Source organism: Pteronotus mesoamericanus, unplaced genomic scaffold, assembly GCF_021234165.1.
Source record: "Pteronotus mesoamericanus isolate MK-2021 breed Mesoamerican mustached bat unplaced genomic scaffold, CSHL_Meso_final contig_101, whole genome shotgun sequence".
In the NCBI taxonomy this organism is placed as follows: Eukaryota; Metazoa; Chordata; class Mammalia; order Chiroptera; family Mormoopidae; genus Pteronotus; species Pteronotus mesoamericanus.
Genome location: NW_026555001.1, coordinates 12,741,814 through 12,760,643, shown reverse-complemented (window position 1 = coordinate 12,760,643; position 18,830 = coordinate 12,741,814). Strand labels below are relative to the sequence as shown.

The 18,830-nt window shown below is 37.1% G+C and overlaps 1 protein-coding gene across 3 annotated transcripts in view; it reads left to right on the top strand.

Annotated features, from left to right (window-relative positions):
* Positions 1-18,830, top strand: part of LCLAT1 (lysocardiolipin acyltransferase 1) — a 152,393-nt gene that overhangs the window by 72,539 nt on the left and 61,024 nt on the right. For all 3 annotated transcript variants that reach the window (XM_054568255.1, XM_054568265.1, XM_054568273.1), the window contains exon 4: positions 15,252-15,398. In XM_054568255.1, coding sequence (XP_054424230.1) covers positions 15,252-15,398 — 147 coding nt within the window. The remainder of the gene's footprint in view (positions 1-15,251; positions 15,399-18,830) is intronic.

Here is an 18,830-nt window from a genome sequence, read left to right as displayed (position 1 = left end):
CAAACTTGATTTACTGAAATAACTGGAATTTTATTTCAAATGTCTTTGGTCTTTTATAAGCATTTCTCTCTTTAAAGATAATGATTAAAAAACCAGCCGGAAAAAAAAAAAAACAACCCAGCCGATTCATATTTGTTGTATACCTCGCCAGAGCACTTAGATAGACAATGATAGCGCATGTTGCAATTAAACATGAAATTGTTGCAACATAGGACCATATGTTGACTGGAAAGATAATCCACTTTGTGTGGTCAGATTTGCAGTTTTTTACTGTATTTCATGAATGTATTTAGAAGTGTTAGTAAGGTATGAATTTACTGAAAAATGTTGCTCAGTTTTAATAGTAAATTTATTGGTCACTTAATTTTATTATCTGTCATATATTAAGCATAAAGAATGAATGTTTCTCTATTTAAGATACTTACAGTTTATAATACCAGACTTTATCTAGTGAGAAGGAATACTCTCCCTCTTCTATCCAGCTTCCTCCTGCTTAAAATGGATATTCACTAAAACTGGAACCATCTGTAAGCCAGGAAGGTCTTTGACACCATCCAATTTGATGGACCCTTTTTTTATTTAACAAAATTTTATGCTGCTCTTCTGTTTCACAACTCAGAAAAATAAGACCAGTGCATTTTCAGAATTGGAGAAAACCTTCCACAAGACTCAGTAACACTTCACCCCTGTTAGTTTCTTTGGTGCAACCAAGGTATCCTTTTTTTGGTCACTTAACATTAAGTAAGTAATCCTCATCACCAAACTAACAACTGCTTGGGCCTTTTTGGAAGGACTCCTTACAGCGAGCATATTTGAATGTTTTACTAAGCTTAACAGTGAATTTCTGATACATCCCAAAATGAGGATGAAAATACCTAGTACTGCCTTTCTCAGCCTCTGGTTGGCTAGTCTCACCAAAGGGACTTAATGCAGAGAGCCTGTCAGAAGGCAGATTTTCCTCCTCAGCAGGAGGAAAGGTTGATTGGAGGGCTGATGTGCTCCTTCCCTACTTTGGGGCCTTATTGTGAGAGCACATTGGACTTGGAACTGCTGCAACCATCTTGAGCACAAGAGGATGGCAGAGTAGAAAGTGAGGACCTGGCGTCTGAACCAGCCTCAGGCCCAGACTTCATTTCATGTGAGAAACGTAAGCCCAGGGTGTTTGTGAGTTTCAGATGGTATTCTGTTATTTATAGCCAAGGCATCCTGCTATAACTTGCATTCCTGCATTTCACCAGTCTATGAAGAAAAGTATCTAATGATTGATTTACTCATTCTGGAAATTGTACTGAATGCTTATGAATCAAGATTTTAATGAAAACTCTCAAATGAAATAGAGTAGACAGAGTATATTAAGCACATTTTAGGTTCTGTGGCTAGAGATCCATACACACCTCTGTATTTTCAGATACATAACACAGATCAGTTTCATCTTAGCAAGTCTACTGCTAGGTGAAAAATAAGTGCTTGTAATTGTTGATTTTGCAGTTTCAGTTGCCAGAGTTGCTTGGCTGAGATGAGTTTGAAAATTTTTTTTCTCCTTTCAGGGGTGGAAACACATCAGGAACAAAGGTTCAATTCAGCTAAATCATGTGCCAGGCAGTATACCAGGATTATACTTCTTTCTAGGATTACATTGAGAACTAAGTAATTTGTAGGATTGCATTGATATCTAAGTAATTTAAATGAAGCTTTTGTTTTGCATGTGTTAGCTGACTTTTTGACAAATCTCGAGCCCTGAGCTGTGTGGAAGTTGACAGTTTCTTTGGCTGAGAGAAATGGCTCTGGGTTTTAAGGTTTTCCAATCATTCACTTACTGAAGTTAGTACAATTGGTTACCTAAGTTTGCTATCACATTGATGTGTACTGTCTCTAATACTTCAGTCCGATTTGCATTGCTTTAGGCTGCTAGACATCCCAGATGTGAACTATGAAACATGTTTTGACTTGAGGCCTTTCCATACCCTCAGGTCTACTGTAAATTAAGGAATTCCTTTGCCTAAATTAATAAGTAGATTCTAAAAATTACCTAAAAAGAATGCTTTTATAACAGGGTGATTTTAGGAGAAAGCAGTAAAAGAATTTAGAGGGAGCTTTAGAGTTTTTTGTATGCTTTGCATTTAGTGGAGAAGTACAAATAAATCTCACAGTGATCAGCTTGAGCCAACTTTGAAAAGGATCTTTACGGTAATAGTAAAAAGATAGGTGAGATGGACCTAATGTACCTTATAGTTTGTTTTTTCACCTTAATTTCAATTGATAATTTGACTCCAGTACCTTCAGTTGTCTTATGGCTAAGTAAGGTACCTCTAAATTGTAATGACAATTTTTTTTTTAAGATTTTATTTATTTTTAGAGGGAGGGGAAGGGAGGGAAGAAAGAGAGGGAGAGAAACATCAATGTTGTGTCTCGCGTGCCCCCCTACTGGGGACCTGGCCTGCAACCCAGGCATGTGCCCTGACTGGGAATCGAACCAGAGACCCTTTGGTTTGCAGGTCGGCCCTCAATCCACTGAGCCACACCACTCAGGGCTCAATTGTAATGACATTTTAAAAAAGAAAGCAACATTGCAATACTAGGGAAAACTGAGCTAGCTGTTGTATTTATTATACACGTCATTATTAGGGGAATTTTAAAAGCCCATGTGGCTTATCATAAATCTTATAGAAAATATTTTCCATATGCTTAAAGCAGATATATCTGAGTGTTACACCATTGTATAACAAATACCTGGCAGGGCCATATTATGTGGCTAAGAACTTAAAGTGTTCTTCCACAATAAAAATAGTGGCAAACTATATCTTAAAGATTACCAGTAACAACATTTCTAATACAATAAAAAAAATGGTACAGTAAGTAAATCCTAAGTAAGAATATTTAGGTCTTTGATTTTAGAATGTAAAGTGTTCATTATTCATGTATTTTTTAATCAAGCAGAAGTTTGCATCAACAAATAGATGTTCTTAAATACATTTTTATATAGAATAATTTTCGACTTAACAGGAAACTTGCAAAAATAGTATAGGAAAATTCCTATTTGCTTCCCCAGCTTCCCCTCATCTCATCCTCTTATATAGCTGTGGGGTGGGTGTGTGTCAAAATAAGAGACTAATTTAAGAGGTTAATGGGTATACAACTATTAACTAAACTCCATTCTTGACTCAGATTTCACCAGTGTTTCCACTAATTCCCTTTTTCTGTTTCAGGATCCAGTTGAGGATCCTATGTTTCTTTCAGTCACCATGTCTCCTGAGTCTTCCTCCATTCTGTGGCAGTCCACCCTGTTTGGGTGTTTTTGAATAATATTGGGTCGATATTTTGCAGAATGTCCCTCAGTTTGAGTTGGTACGGTGTGTTCTCATGACTAGATGGGGGTTGGGGGAGAAGCACCACAGAAGTGAAATGCCCTGCTCACCTCCTCAGGAGGGCTGTGGTATCAATGCGGCTTATCCCTGGTGATGTTACTAGTAATCGTTGGGTTAGAGTGGCCAGTTGGGTTGTCAGGTTTATCCCTACAAAGTTATTGTGTTCTCCTTTCTATATACAGGGGTGAGCGAAAGGAAAGTTGTATTGCAAATAAATAATACAATAATTAATAAATATTAATACAAAAATAAACTGTGTTTCTTGTACTCACAACTATAAACCCCTGTGTATTTTATTTACTAAGGACTACCTGCGTACAAGGGCTGGGTGAGGTGAGAATTAAGCTTTACCTCCTGGAATGGGGAGTGTCTATAATATTGTATTCGCATTCTGTATAGGAGATTTGTCCCTTCTCATTTATTGATTAAATTAATTATGCCAATATAAACTTGTCAATATTAATTTTATTCTTTGGGTTATAATTCAGGACTATCATGTATTTTGTTGCTGAAACTGTTTTAAATTTGGCCATTGGGAGTTCTTGCAAGTTGGCTTTTGTGTTCTTTGGGCCCCCATCTTTTTTCCCTTTGTGCTACTTCCCATTTTCTCTTGGTACAAGAATCCTGTACTTTCCCTGCCCCGTTCCTAGGCTGAGCATTCCTCTAAGGAACCCTAGTTCCTTTTCTTAAAGAATGGTATTAGGGGGGCTTCCAGTCAAGATGGCAAATTAGGTAAATGCTGTGCTAGCCTCCTTTCACACCCACATCAGAATTATAACCAGATTATTAACATCCACCATTGAGAACCACACAGAGAACTAGCAGAATAGAAATCCTGTAACTAAGGATATAAAGAAGACTCCATGTTAAGATGGGTAGGAGGGACAGAGACGTGGAACAGGAAGGCCCCACAGCCATGGGGGGCAATTAAGAATCAGGAGGGATATCTTGGCTGCAGAAGTCCCATCAAAGAACAAGGGGTCCCAGCCTGACATGAGGCACCCCAGCCCAGGGCTCCAGTGTCAGGAAGATGGTTCTTTATAGCATCTTGTTGTGAAAACCAGCAGGGGTTATGTCCCAGTGAGATGGATGGCTTCTGGAGACCTAGGAAGTTCTTTTGAGGGGCCACACATGGACTCACCTGCTCAGAAACTCATTTGCTCTAACCCCCAGGCTGGGGGCACCAACTCAGAAAGCACCAGGGACATATGGGCAGGAATTAAATTGACTAGGTTTAGGGCGAGGGCTGGGGGACAGCTTTCTCCCAGACAGAGGTGCTGGCAGAGGCCATTGCTCCCTTACTGAACCTTCTTCCTCTCCAGCCTGCCAATGAGAAGCTAGTGCCAAATCTGAGCTTTCCAATAATGAGCTATTAGGAAGAGAAATTGAGAAAACAATTCCATTTAAAATTGCATCAACAAGAGTAAAATATCTGGGAATAAATTTAACTAAGGAGGTAAAAGACCTGTAGTCGGAAAATATTAAGACGTTGAAGAAGATACAAGTAAATGGAAGGATATACCATGCTCATGGATAGAAAGCATTAACATTGTTAAAATGTCTGTACTACATTAGGTAAGCTATAGATTTTTTAAAATTTTTATTTATTTATTTTTAGAGGAAAAGGAGAAGGAAAGGAGAAATAGAGGGAGAGAAACATCAGTGGGTGGTTGTGCACCCCCTACCGGGGACCTGGCCTGCAACCTAGGCATGTGACCTGACTGAGAGTCAAACCAGCGACCCTTTGGTTCACAGGCCAGCACACAGCCCGCTGAGCCACACCAGCCACGGCAGCAAGCTATAGATTTAAAGGCATTTTTCACGGAAGTAGAACAAATAATCTTTATATTTATATGGAACCACAAAGACCCTGAATAGCCAAAGTAACCTTGAGAAAGAATAACAAAGTTGGAAGTATCATGCTACCTGATTTGAAATTATACTACAAGGCTTTAGTAATGAAAACAGCATGGTACTGGTATAAAAATAGACACATAAATCAATGGGACAGAAGGGAGAGTCCAGAAATAAACCCATGCGTATATGGTGTTGGGAAAACTGGATCACTCTCTTACACCATATACCAGAGTAAGCTCAAAATGGATGAAATGCAAGTCCTGAAACCATAAAACTCCCAGAAGAAAACAGATTGTAAACTCTCTTACATTGGTCATAGAATGTTTTTTAAATATGTCTCCTCAGGTAAGGGAAACAAAAAAATAAATAAATGGGACTATATCAAACTAAAAAGGTTTTGTACAGCCGAGGAAATGATTGACAAAATGAAAAGATGACTTACTGAATAGAAGAAGATATTTGCCAATGACACATCCTGTAAGGGGTTAATATCCAAAAAAATAAGGATGTTACAACTTAACACCAAACAAACAATTGGATTAAAAAATGGGCAGAGGACCTGAACAGACATTTCTCCTACAGATGGCCAATAGACATACAGAGAGATGCCCATCCTCCCTAGTCATCAGGAAAATGCACATTAAAACCACAATGAGGTATTACCTCACTCTTGTCAGAATGGCTACCATCAATAAATCAACAAACAAGTGTTGGAGAGGTTGTAGAGAAAATGGAACTATCATGCACTGTTGGTGGGATTGTAAATTGGTCTAGCCACTAAGGAAGAGTACGGAGGTTCCCCAAAAATTTAAAAATAGACTACCATGTGACCCAGCAATTCCACTGCTCCATATTCATACAAAGAATTCCAACGCTCCTAAAAAAATATGCACCTGTATGTTCATTGCAGCATTATTTTCAATACCAAGATATGGAAGCAGCCTAAGTGTCCATCCATAGACAAATGGATAAAGAAGAGGTGGTACATATGAGTTTACACAATGGGATATCACTCAGCCAGAAAAAAAGAATGATATCTTGCCATTTGTGACAACATGAATGGACCTAGAGGCTATTATGCTAAGTGAAATAAGTCAGAGAAAGACAAATACCATATGATTTCACTTATATGTGGAATCTAAAAAGTAAATGCACAACAGTACAGAAACAAACTCAGACACAGAGACCAAATGGATGGTTGCCAGATGGGAGGGGCTGGGGGGATGGGTGTCAAGGGGAAGGGACTAGGGAGTACACATTGGCAGTTCAGTGCGGCATAGGGAACCTAGTCAGTAATATTGTAATAACTATGTGTGGTGTTAAGTGTGTACTGAGCTTACTGGGGTGATTACTTTGTGAGTAAAATAAATCAGCTAATCACTGTGCTGGACACCTGAAGCTAATGTACTAATGTATGCCAAGTGAAAATTGAAAATAAAAATAAAAATTGTTAACTAATATAGTGCAAATTAAAGTTTTGGAATGTTGAAACAAACAAAAAAAGCAATAATGGAAGCAACAGCATCAACTTCTAGAAAAAAATAGTGCTGGAAACTAAGGTCGGGGCTCTGATTATGCTCTGTATCACTTCCCTGTTACTGCTTGTACCGTGAATGGAGTGGTTTCAATAACACACATTTATTGTCTCACTGTGCTGGAAATCAGAATTCTGATATGGGTCTCATTGGGCTAAAACCAAGGCATGGGCAGAACTGGATTCTGCCTGTAGGCTCTGTGTATTGATAGAACCTGCTTCCTTGACTTTTCCAGCTTTGAATGGATGCCCACCTTCCTTGGCTCTTGGCTCCCCTCCTCCATCTTCAAAACCGGCAAGGACCAGTTGAGTCCTCATGTCCCATCACTCTGACACTGAGTCTTTTCTGCCTTCCTCCTCCACTTTTGAGGGCTCTTGTGATTACGCGGGGCCTACCAGGATAACCTCCCTACCTTAAATTTAGTTTTAACATACAGGAATTAGGAGGATGTGGATGTCTGCTTACCACTTCCTAGTTGTTACTGGCCCTCTCAGTGCACAGAGCTAGTAACGTGCTTAGTTTAGGAATCGATTTTATAGTAGGAATAGCGGTATCTCAAGATGGCAGTGCATCTGGGGAAGTGAGTACATGGCAAATCTCACACAGGATGAAAGACTGGTTTTCATCCCCTAATACTGTGAACCTCAAACTTGTGATCATAACCAAGGCGCCTCATCTGGTCAGCCCAGACCCACCAGTAAGCAGGTATTTCTTCAGTGTCAAGCAAGACTTCCTGCTGTCTGCACGTAGGTACGGCCGTCTCTCCGGACTGTACTGACATTGGCAGTTAGGGTGGTTTTATCCATGTTTCTCCATTCTTTAGTTTTTCAAATTTGAAATTACATTTAGGATTAAGTTTACTTTAGAATATTATTTAATTGCCTGCTCATATTTGATACGTTGATTTCTGTCCTGTATTTTCAGCACAGAGACATTTGAAACCTAATGATACAGGCATACTGCAGCAGGGTTATTGCAGGGAAACGTTATTAAGTTAATTTTCTGCCTCTTCTCAATGTTTTTAAAAGCCAGAGCCTTCGTGGAAGTTAAATCATCTTAGAAGGAGGATGTAGAGAGCATTGCCCTAATTTAAAATGTGAGTTCAGGAAAGATAGAACTTTCCTAACTTTGTATAGCATTTAGTACCCTGACAGAGGTTGAACTGAGAAATAGAATAGATTTATTTGTGTAACTATTTTTTTAAAAGGTTTTATTTATTTATTTTTAGAGAGAGGGCAAGGGAAGGAGAAAAAGAGGGAGAAAAACAGGGATGTGGGAGAGAAACAGCAATCGGTTGCCTCTCCCATGCCCCCAACCGAGGACCTGCCCATAACCGAGGCATATGCCCTGGCAGGGAATTGAACCAGCAATGCTTCGATTTGCAGGATGATGCCCAATCCACTGAGCCCCACCAGTCAGGGCTATCTGTGTGATTATTGTTATACATGCTCAGTAAATATAATGTTTGATCATGATTGTTATGAGCTTATATAAAATTTGTATCTGTTAATATCATCACTCATTTTCGTTTAATAGAGGCCTCGTGTGTAGCATTGCCTTGGTTGCAGCCACACCCAGTGTTCAGGATTGAAAATACATTGAAGAGAACTGTTTGTCTGGCTTCTACATTGTTTTCTGTTTCTAGTATTGCACTCATAGTCCCATAGTACAATAGATACTACAATGAATTAATCTATATGTGGACAACAGCAGTAAATCAGATTAATCCATCTTTGAAGTTCAGCTTTTACGGCACTAGGTGAGCAGTGCAGATATTTTTATGATTCCCTTAACTATGTTCGTCTACACTATAATGAAAAAGGATAAAAATGGTTTACTTTTTATTGAGAAAGGATGAATTTTAAAAGTATACTGAAGTAAATAGGTTTGCCTTTTTTCCCTAGTCACCTCTAGAACTTGATAAAAGCGAATTAAAGCCAGGAAGAACCAGGTTCCAAAATGTGGAGTAGAGTTAAACAATAGAGTGTGCTCAGGGATTTCTCCTGTCTGCTTTGAGACAGCAAGGCTGATAACGTCAGTGGGGTTTTAGAAAGAAGATAATGGTAGCAGTTCCATGCCAGCATGCGCAGAATCCGTCTTTATCAGCCTGCCAGACTCCCAGCCCTTGTCTGAGAAATTGAGGTTATAAACGGGGTGTCCTCCGATGGAAAAGTAGGAAAACGACAGGTAATGTAGCCTAATTTCAAATGACATGATCACTTGCGTTGTCATTTATCAGTTCATAGACATATGAAATAAAAGTCATAAAAATGTACATTTGAGGATTTTAAGAATGTTAAGAGAAATCTGGGTATTTCTTTAAACAGGAATAAAATGTGCTTTGTTGGCAATGAAATGGGGGAAAACCTCACAGGGTGTTCCTGTGATTTTTATGAAAGGGAGAAAAATGTTTAAGCTAAAAGCAGTAAAAAATTGAAAAGCACTCGTGATATATAAATGGGACATGACAAGGCAGAGGCACAAAGGGGAAGAATCATCGTATTTTCAAAGGGGAGGTCCAAGAGCCTGACTGCTGCAGCCTCTTCCTGAGATTTCTGAAACATGCAGAACATGAGAAAAGTTTGATGGGACAGCTGCTCAGGTCTCACTGCTCTGCCTCCCCCAAGGGAGCAACCGCCATTCTCACTTGGACCAGAGAAGTACGTTCCGCCTGCAAGTGGTGTTCAGTGTAGAACATCCTTTACAAATACGAAGACAGCTCAGAACTAACATTTTAGGAAAATGCACCACTTTAGAGATAGCCTAGTACTAACAAATGCAAAGCCTAGCCTCTCAGGAATAGATAATTCTCTGAGGAGAACCTAAATTATGCTTAACTAATAAATACCCTTGGAGAGATTCGGGTATATGTTGCAGAGAGGATGTTTAGTACACTGGTTGAAAACATCAGCTTTGGGGCCAGACTGCCTAATTTGAAACCTGGTTTTACTTGCTAGTTCTTTGAATCTCAGTGTGCCTCAGTTTCCATAAAAAAGGGATAATTTACCTAATTCGTAAGGTTGTCTTGAGAACTAGTTGAATTAACAAAAAATGATTAGAACAGTACCAGGCACATAGTAATCATTCAGTAAATATTTTAATGAAAATTATTACTGTTGTATTTGTCATAACTTTTATTATTATTTATTCATAAATTCTGGCTGCTATGAAAAAGAACAAGTTGTAAATCTTGAAAATAAAAGAGATGTTTGCCTAAATAAGCTCAATTAGTAGACCATACACAGCTGAAGATCAAATTAGTGAGCTGGACAATCAAGCTAAGGGATTTTCCTTGGACACATTGTAAAATGAAAGGAGATGAAAGGTATGAGAGAACAGATTTAGAAGGTTAACATCTAATAAAAGCTCCAGACAGAAAGGTGGAGAGAATGGAGAAAAATATATTAAATAATGGAAGGAATATTCCCAGTGTTAAAGACTGACTCACATTGGAACAACATGCCAACTGCTGAATAGAATTAATGAAGATGTTCTATAGCAAAAGTCAAACTGGTGAAATTCCATAAAATCAAGCATCATTAAAGCTTCTAGAGGGAAGGAATTAGGTTATCTACATATATCAGTTTAATATCAGACTTCTTTTGAGCTGTATTAGATGATAGGAGACAATGGAAAAATAGCTTTGAAATTCAGGTGGGGAAATGATTTGGAATCTCTAATTCTGTTTTTAACTTTAGTAGCCTCCAAAATAGAACAAATACATTTCAGAAAGGCAAAGACTCAAACAGTTTTTGAAAGAAATTCCTTCAGGAGGACTAATAGAAGAGCATAGGATACAAGAAGCGCTGATAAGCAAAGAAGCCAACATGGTTAGGGTTGACTCTGAAAAATTTAAAATGTTTCTGTGAAGCATAAGCAATGTGTTAGTAATAATAATAACAGTAACTTTGAGAAACTATTGATACTGCTATAAACCTTGGAAGAGGGACAAGGGGAAAGCATACATTTTTGTTGGGGGTGGGCAGGCTTTCTTAAAGGGCTAGGTAGTACTTCGCTCGGGCTTTGTGGGTGGTACTGTCCCGTTGCGCCTGCCCCTTTGCCACCACAGCACAGAAGCAGCCAGAGGTCACACACATAAACAAATGAGTGTGGCTAGGTTTCATCAAACTTTGTCTATAAACAATAAAACTTGAATTTCATATAACTTTCACATAGTACAAAATATTCATCTTAGCTTTTGGGCCAAAGATACTGAATAGAAAATGTGCTGGATTTGGTCCATACTTTGCTGACCTCTGTGTTACAGAACAAAGGAAGGAGGTAAAGAAAATATTAATAAAAAAACAGAAGGGGAGGAAAGTGGAACAAGTATAGAAGTATAAAGAAGTATAACAAACAGGAAACAAAAGAAGTCAGTAAAAGAAAAAGAAAAACACTTCTGGTAAATGTGAATGGAGTAAACTTTTTCACTAAAGCCAAATTCTCAGGTTGGATAGATGGCAGGTAATAATAGGGTACTAGATCATGGTCTATCTGTGTGATGAAACAGCGCTTCTTAAAATGTGATTTATGCAACAGTGCCAGTAAGCAGACTGTTACTGGTTCACCACAGAACTAGAGTAGTTGGAAATTTTTGTAGTATTGTGACATTGTCATAACTTCATGTGTGATCACCTTCCTAGTAATTTATTTTAGTTTACAAAACTGTCAACCAATAATGGTTTGGAAATTAAAAACAGAAAACAGGTTTGAGAAGCACTCTTAGAGAATACAACTAAGGCATTAAAAAAATGAAGTAGATCCATATCTATAGACATGTTAAATGAGAAAAAGCAAGTAATAGAACAGTATAAAGGTATGAGTCAATGTATTTTTTTAAAAACACCAATCATGTATGTAATGAATTTTTAAAATATGGAACAACTCACATCAAGTTGTGAACCATGATTACAAAAAAGAGATTATGATTGGTAGGATAGGGTTAAAGGACGGGGTAATAAAAGAGTATATGTTTTAGTCTATATACTTTTGTATTTGACTTTTTTTTTTACAGCAGTATGTTTTCATTTATTGTGTAATGTAATGTCTTATTTAATAATTTCTTGGTCTTTTTGATAAATGGTACTTGTCAATTGAATATCCATATGGAAAACAAGGACCTTTACCTACCTTACACAATATACAGAAATTAATTTGAGATGATCATAAACCAAAATATGTAAATTAAAACAGTAAAGCTTCTAGAAGAATACTTGGGATAATGTCCTTACGAATTTAGAGTAGACAAAGATTTCTTAAATAGAATATAAAAAGGACCAAGCACAATGGAAAAGATTTATAAACTCGGTTTCATTAACACTGGATGTTAGGTTCATAACAATATACCATTAAGGGAAAGAAAATACAAGCTACAGATTGAAGAACATACTTAATATATCCAATATATGTGAAACCTAAAATTACATGTATTTTCTGTGTATTTATCTAATGAAGAACTTTATATCCTACAAGTTAATGAAAGACAATTCCATTAAAATTGGGCAAAAAGTTTGAAGAGGCACTTCAAAAAGAAGATAGCCAGATGGCCAATTTGCATGTGAACATGGCCAATTTGCATATGAAAATGTTCTCAACATCATTAATCATAGGGGAAATGCAAATGAAAACTACTGTACCTGGATCAGAATGGCTAAAATTAACAGGACTCAGAAGACTTAGTGTTGGTGAGGCTATCAGAAGAGCAATTAGAAGTCTCATACATTGCTGGTGGGAGTGTCAATTAGTATAGTTACTTTGGAAAATGTATTGTCTACTGAGGCTGGACATGCAGGAATTTTATGATGCAGTAGCTAGTTCTCCTGAGTATTCACTATATACAACAGAGTGCTTGAATTCAACGAAAGAGTGTTATGAGAATATCCATGTAAACTCTGTTCTTAATACCCAAGAAATCTCTCCATCAAGAGTATAAGTAAGTTGTGATGTATTCATATAATTAAGTACTACACAGCAGTGTGGAGAAGGAAATACTGCTACACATAACGATGTGGATGAATCTCATTGACATAGTAATGAGCCAAAGACAAAAGAATGTCTGCTATATGATTTCATTTTTATGATTTATGGTGAAAGAAGAGAATAATGGTTTCGTTTGCTCGGGCAGGGGGTACTGATTGGCAGAGGGGCACATAGCAGCTTTCTGGGATGCTGAAAAGGTTCTAATCTGGATAGTGGCCACATAGATACATGCAACAATTCATGAAGCTTTGCACCTACACACTTGGTATCTGCATGGTTTACTGTTACACCTCAATAAAAATGTGAAAAAAGCCCCAGCCTAACCAGCTTATTCTTTACCCTCTGATTTGAAATCTGTCATTATCTTATACCACATTTCTCATATATTCAAGGGCCTTTTTCTAGGTCTTGTGTTCTTTTTTCTGTGTCTATTTTTGCAGATAAACACTGTTCTGACTTAATCATTGTTGCTTCAGAATACATTGAATGAATACATTTAATGCTGTGAATCTTTTCCTACTAGTCTTCTACTCTAAAATTATCTTGGCTTTTCTCACCTCTTTATTATTTCAGATAATCTTTAGGATTAGCCAAGTCCTCCCACACCCTCATGCCACAGGAATTTGATTGCAGTTTCATGAAACTAATAAATTCTAAATTTGGAGATCATTGGCATGTGGATTGGGATCAGAAACGTTGTATGTCTCACTGTTTCCTCCCAGTTGTGTAGTTGTCTTAATGTAATGTGCACAGGTTTGGTTTTGGTTTTTTTTTCACATTTCTATTTTGCGATTGTGAATGGGATCTTACAGTTTTATGTGTCTTCATATAATATCTCTTGTATTATTGGAACTTAAGCATAAGAATAATCACTATTATTTATTGAATACTCTGTGCTAAATAATCTTATTTACTTCGTATAATAGACTCTCTTAAGTAAATACTGTTAGCAACATTATGCTAATTTTTACATTTGGGGTCAATGAGGGACAAAGACTTAAGGCTAAAGAGCGGGTTTGTGGTGGAGCTATGATTCCAACCCAGGCAATCTCACTCCAGAGCCACGTTGCCTGCAGACACCGCTCTGTTGGCCTCGGTGTCCTCGGGTGAGGGAGGAGAGATGTGTGGGAGGGTCAGTGTAGTGTGGGATCAAGTGCAGTGCTGATGGGTATGACTGATAGGACAGAGGGTGAGTAGTAATTGGGCGCATAACAGCAAGAACTATACTAAAGTGGGTTTTTTTTGGTATATGCTTATTTATATTTGTAGAAAACAGTATTCTCGTTTGAACTTATTCAAACCAAATAAAGTTCTATAGTTTAATCATTAAGAAATGTTTTAATAATTTCTTATATTCACAGATACTATATTTACCAAATGATGATAGCTATTGTTTTCATTGTGTTCTTTGTTTGTAGGGAACTATCACTCCTCCCCACTAGCTGCAATATTGAAAGTATATTGTAAAGATACACAGCATATTAAGGGAGATGGACTCTTAGCAGTATCTGAGAGGTGGTTCCACAGACTGGCCAGTGCTTGTGGAGACTAAAACTGTCCTTTGTTCCCAATCAAAATCAGTTTTAGGCACCCCAGCTGCTAGGTGTTTTTTTTTTTTAAGATACTCACTACAGTGCGCTATATGTTGCCTCAGCTACTACTGTCTCTGTTGTATGCTTTTTTGTCCATCCATTTGCATGTATATATATTACTAACTTGTTTTCTCCATGGTCCCAGGTAAAAGTTCGAGAACATTTAACTGGCTAATATAGTTACTGTGTTTGGGCCAAGCACTTCATGCTCCATAGACTATGGACTAGACTTTAGATTGGCTGCCTTAAGATAGGTGTTTGCCACAGCAGTTCTAGTCATTCTGGCTGGGGAGTGATGGATAAAACATGGCTTTTTAAGGGGTACCTCTTTAGTAACAAGATTGATTTGCCCTAGAGAAGGGGAATGTGATCACAAGGTATACTCTGATTAACATGTTTATAGCCATTGCACATTTTCCCTTTACTTGTAAAATCTAAAGAAGTGGCTAGAATTGAAAACAGCAGTTGGATTTAGAGATTGAGTAGTACAGAAGGGAAATATTAAAGTGTGCTTATATTCATGGCTTGAGAATAGTTCTTTGCTTACTGCTTTATAGGCCTGACAACACATAGCTGTCTGTCTCTTGTAGGTAGCTTGGTTAAAGTGCCTGTTTAATCAGGATTGTTAAAACCTTGGATGAGTGACTGATAAATAGTAGGGAGTTTTTTCTTTGATATTTTTATAGCTAGGTTTGGCTTGAGAGAGTCTTTTGAGAATTTTGTGAACCCCAGCAAACTCCTTTAAGAATATTCTCTGGTGTATGTTTTTAACCCAAATCAGTGCTGAATTTAAGATATATCATGAAATTTTTATTATGATAGTAAATCATTTGTAGTAAGATGAAAACACTGAATTATTAATATTCAATAATACGGATATTGGCAGTAAAACTGTATGTAAATACTTGTTAAATTGATCCTAGGTTGGGCCATGCAAGCTGCTGCCTATATCTTCATTCACAGGAAATGGAAGGATGACAAGAGCCACTTCGAAGACATGATTGATTATTTCTGTGACATCCGTGAACCACTTCAACTCCTCATATTCCCAGAAGGGACTGATCTCACAGGTAAGGTAGCCTGGGTCTGGATCATAGAATCTTTTAAAATGAAGGAACTTAGAAATCATCTAGTCTAGATGTATTATTTCTTAGATGAAGTGACTGAATACCAACAAGATTTATGTCCCACCCCCAAAGCCACTCAGTTCCTCAGTAGCCATTAGAACCCAATACTCCTGGTCTCCAGCCCGCAGAGTCTATGCTGGGCAACCCCGAGAGATCATTATTATTTATACTTACCATCCTAGGCCTTTGTATTTTGTCAGTATGTATTTTAAATAATCAGCCTTCTATATAGTTTATAAGGAACCACAAAAGCTCTGAATAGCCACAGCAGTCTTGAGAAAGAAGAACCCCCTTCCTGTTCTCTTCCAAGACACATATTTACCCATTAGACCTTTTTTTCCTCAAGTTCTTTCTTATTAGACAAGCCTCTGATAGTAACCAGTTTCATTTATTGTTGATTTAAGTTAAAATGTTGCCTTTCTCCTGGTATTTTAAAGCCTTATCCCTAATATAAGCAAGAAGGACTTTGTCCTGTCTCAGGAAAACTCAGCCATAATTGAGTTGTGGAAGGGACATAGAAGGACATAAGATTTTCAACCTTCCCAGATATTAAACTACATAGGCCAAGAATGCCATTGGATTTCAAGGCATTCTTTAGAAGATTAAAAACAAAATACAGCCTTTCATCTTTGCTAAATCAGTACTTTTTACATGTTTTTAAACCATGGGTGATTTTTATAGATGAAGCCTTCAATTGCAGTTTAGGATTAAAGGCAGATTGAAGAACTGCTGTGGTTGAGCATGGGTGGCAGTGGGGGAGTAAGCTTGGACAAGAAATTCTATAGGATTCTTTGGTTCAAAAAGCAAAATTTAAAAACTTCAAGAAAGATAGCACAGAATTTGAGAAGGATCTCATTGGTGAAGGCCTGCTGTATGAGGGAGGCAGATGGAAGAGGCACAGACGTGAAATCTAATCACACAGTGTGAGAGATGGACCGTGAACTTTTCTTCCACATCCTCAATACCAGATCGGGGCAACTTAGAGCTACTAAGAGCAACACCTCTTAGAGCTTAAGAGAGGAAAATATGTAAACGAATATACTAATTCACTCTTTGGACATAGCGATGTATGGAAGCAGTACCAAAAAGAGAGTTTAATGAAAATACTAATTCACAACTATTGAAGTAAGTGAATAGGTGACTAAGCCATAATGTGTCAACAAAGGAAATTAAAGTGTTTTGGGAAACATTGATAGCAAGGAAGAGATTTTTTGACTTATTTATTGTAGCTGGAAATGAGCCAAATGAACCATGGCAATTTTAATGTATTGTATACTGAACTATGTGCATACTGTATACCATATATTTGATTTTTATAGTTAAAATTCTAAAAGTAGGTGATCACTGAGGATAATACTGTCTGCATGTTGTTTAAGCTTGGAAATAGAAGTTGATGGGTTACCAGAGCTAAACTGTCACTGGGAAATTATAATGGACAGAGCCACATTTAAATTCTACAATACTTAGAAAGTATAATACTTAAATTTGGGTATTAAAATAGCAGCTATATTAGTGTGTCATTTACTGAAATGATAGATTAATTTATATTTGTGAATGCTGTAATGCACACTAAAGAATGGCAACTTTGGAAGTTATTTAGTAATTAGAAGGCAATGGAGTAAAAGCTCATGGTTTGCTGCTACTTTAGTACATCATTGTTAGAATTTTCATACATTAGACCTTCAGAGCCTACACATACATATTTAAAACTTTTTTCACTCTATGTTTTTTCTCAAGTCTTTTTTAGGTGATGAACTTAATTACCATCTAGTTGCATATTTTCAGGGTCCAGAGTACTCACCATTACATGATGTAGTTGCATATTTTTTAAGTTAAAATGGCATATACAGTCTATTTGCCAGGTTGAGAAAACAGACCGGTCTTGAAACTTTAAAAAGCTTTTTAAAAAACAGTATTATACAGATAGTATAAAGATGGGATAAATTTTTTAAAAATAGGCTACCAACACTTTTAATTTTGAAAATCTATTTGAAGGTGTTTTTTAATTTTTAATTTTTTTATTTTTTAAAGATTTTATTTATTTTTAGAGATGGGGGAAGGGAGGGAGAAGAGAGGAAGAGAAACATCAATGTGAGAGAGAAAAACTATCAGTTGCCTCTCATACACACCCCAGTGGGGGACAGAGCCTGCATCCCAGCCCTGTGCCCTGACCGGGAATTGAACCAGTGACCTTTCGCTTTGCAGGACAATGCACAACTAACTGAAGCCACATTGATCAGGGCCAAAGGTGTTTTTAGTTAACCACAGTTAACTCTAAATTTGGTTTTTTAAGCCCAAAGACAATGTTTTGTAATCCTCTAAGTTCTGAATCCAGCTTGCTTACACATTTTCAAATAAGTATATTTAAATGTAATTTTACATATATTCCATCTTCATATATTATTGCTAGTTATAACTTTTTTCTTGCTCATGGAAGTAATTTATGTTAATTTGGGGAAATTTAAAAATAAGGGAGTACAAGAATTAGTCTAATCCTACTCCCCATAAAGAAACCTATTCTAACTTTTACTCTGTTGCTTTTGTGTTATTTGGTCACACATACATGCACACATGTATACACACACATATATAGGCATACGAATGGGCATATAAACACAAATTTTTTAAACAAGAGTGGAAAATTAGAATTATAGTTTTTCTTGTATTTATATTGTAATCTCTCACGTATTCTTTGAAAACATGTTTTAAAGATTGGGTAGTGTTTTGTTTTTTTTTTTAATTATATTGTTTATTAGTTAGGGTTGTCCTGAAAAACAGAACCAAAAGGGTGTGTGTGTGGGTAGAAGGATGGGGGGAGGGAGGGAGGGAGGGAGGGAGGGAGGTGAGGCCTACTCACATTATGGAGGATAATCTGCTTTACTCAGAGTCTGCTGATTGCAGTTTTAATCTCATCAAAAATACCTTCACAGAAATATCTGGAATAATGTTTAGCCAATTTGACACATAATAGTAGCCGTCACAATTGGTATAACATAATTTTGGGCTCTGTCCCTCTGGTTTGGAAAAGAAAGATTTTCTAGGTTTTAACAATTATCATATTAAATGCAGTTAAACACCCTTGTACATAAAACTTCTTCATTTAATAATTGAACTTCACATACAAAACAAAGTCCCTACTTTAATGAGGCTTAAATTCTATGAGGAAAATAGATAAAAATAAGTTAATAAAAATATGCCAGGCATTCATAAATGCTGTGCGCAAAAATAACGGTAAGGAGAAAACAACAGTAAAAGCATAGGGTGCTATTTTATATAAGGTGGTTAGAGAAAGCCCCTGTTTAGAGTGTTTCCATTTAAGCAGAGACTAAATGAACAAAGTAGAAAACCATGCAGATACTTGGGCGGAAGGCATTC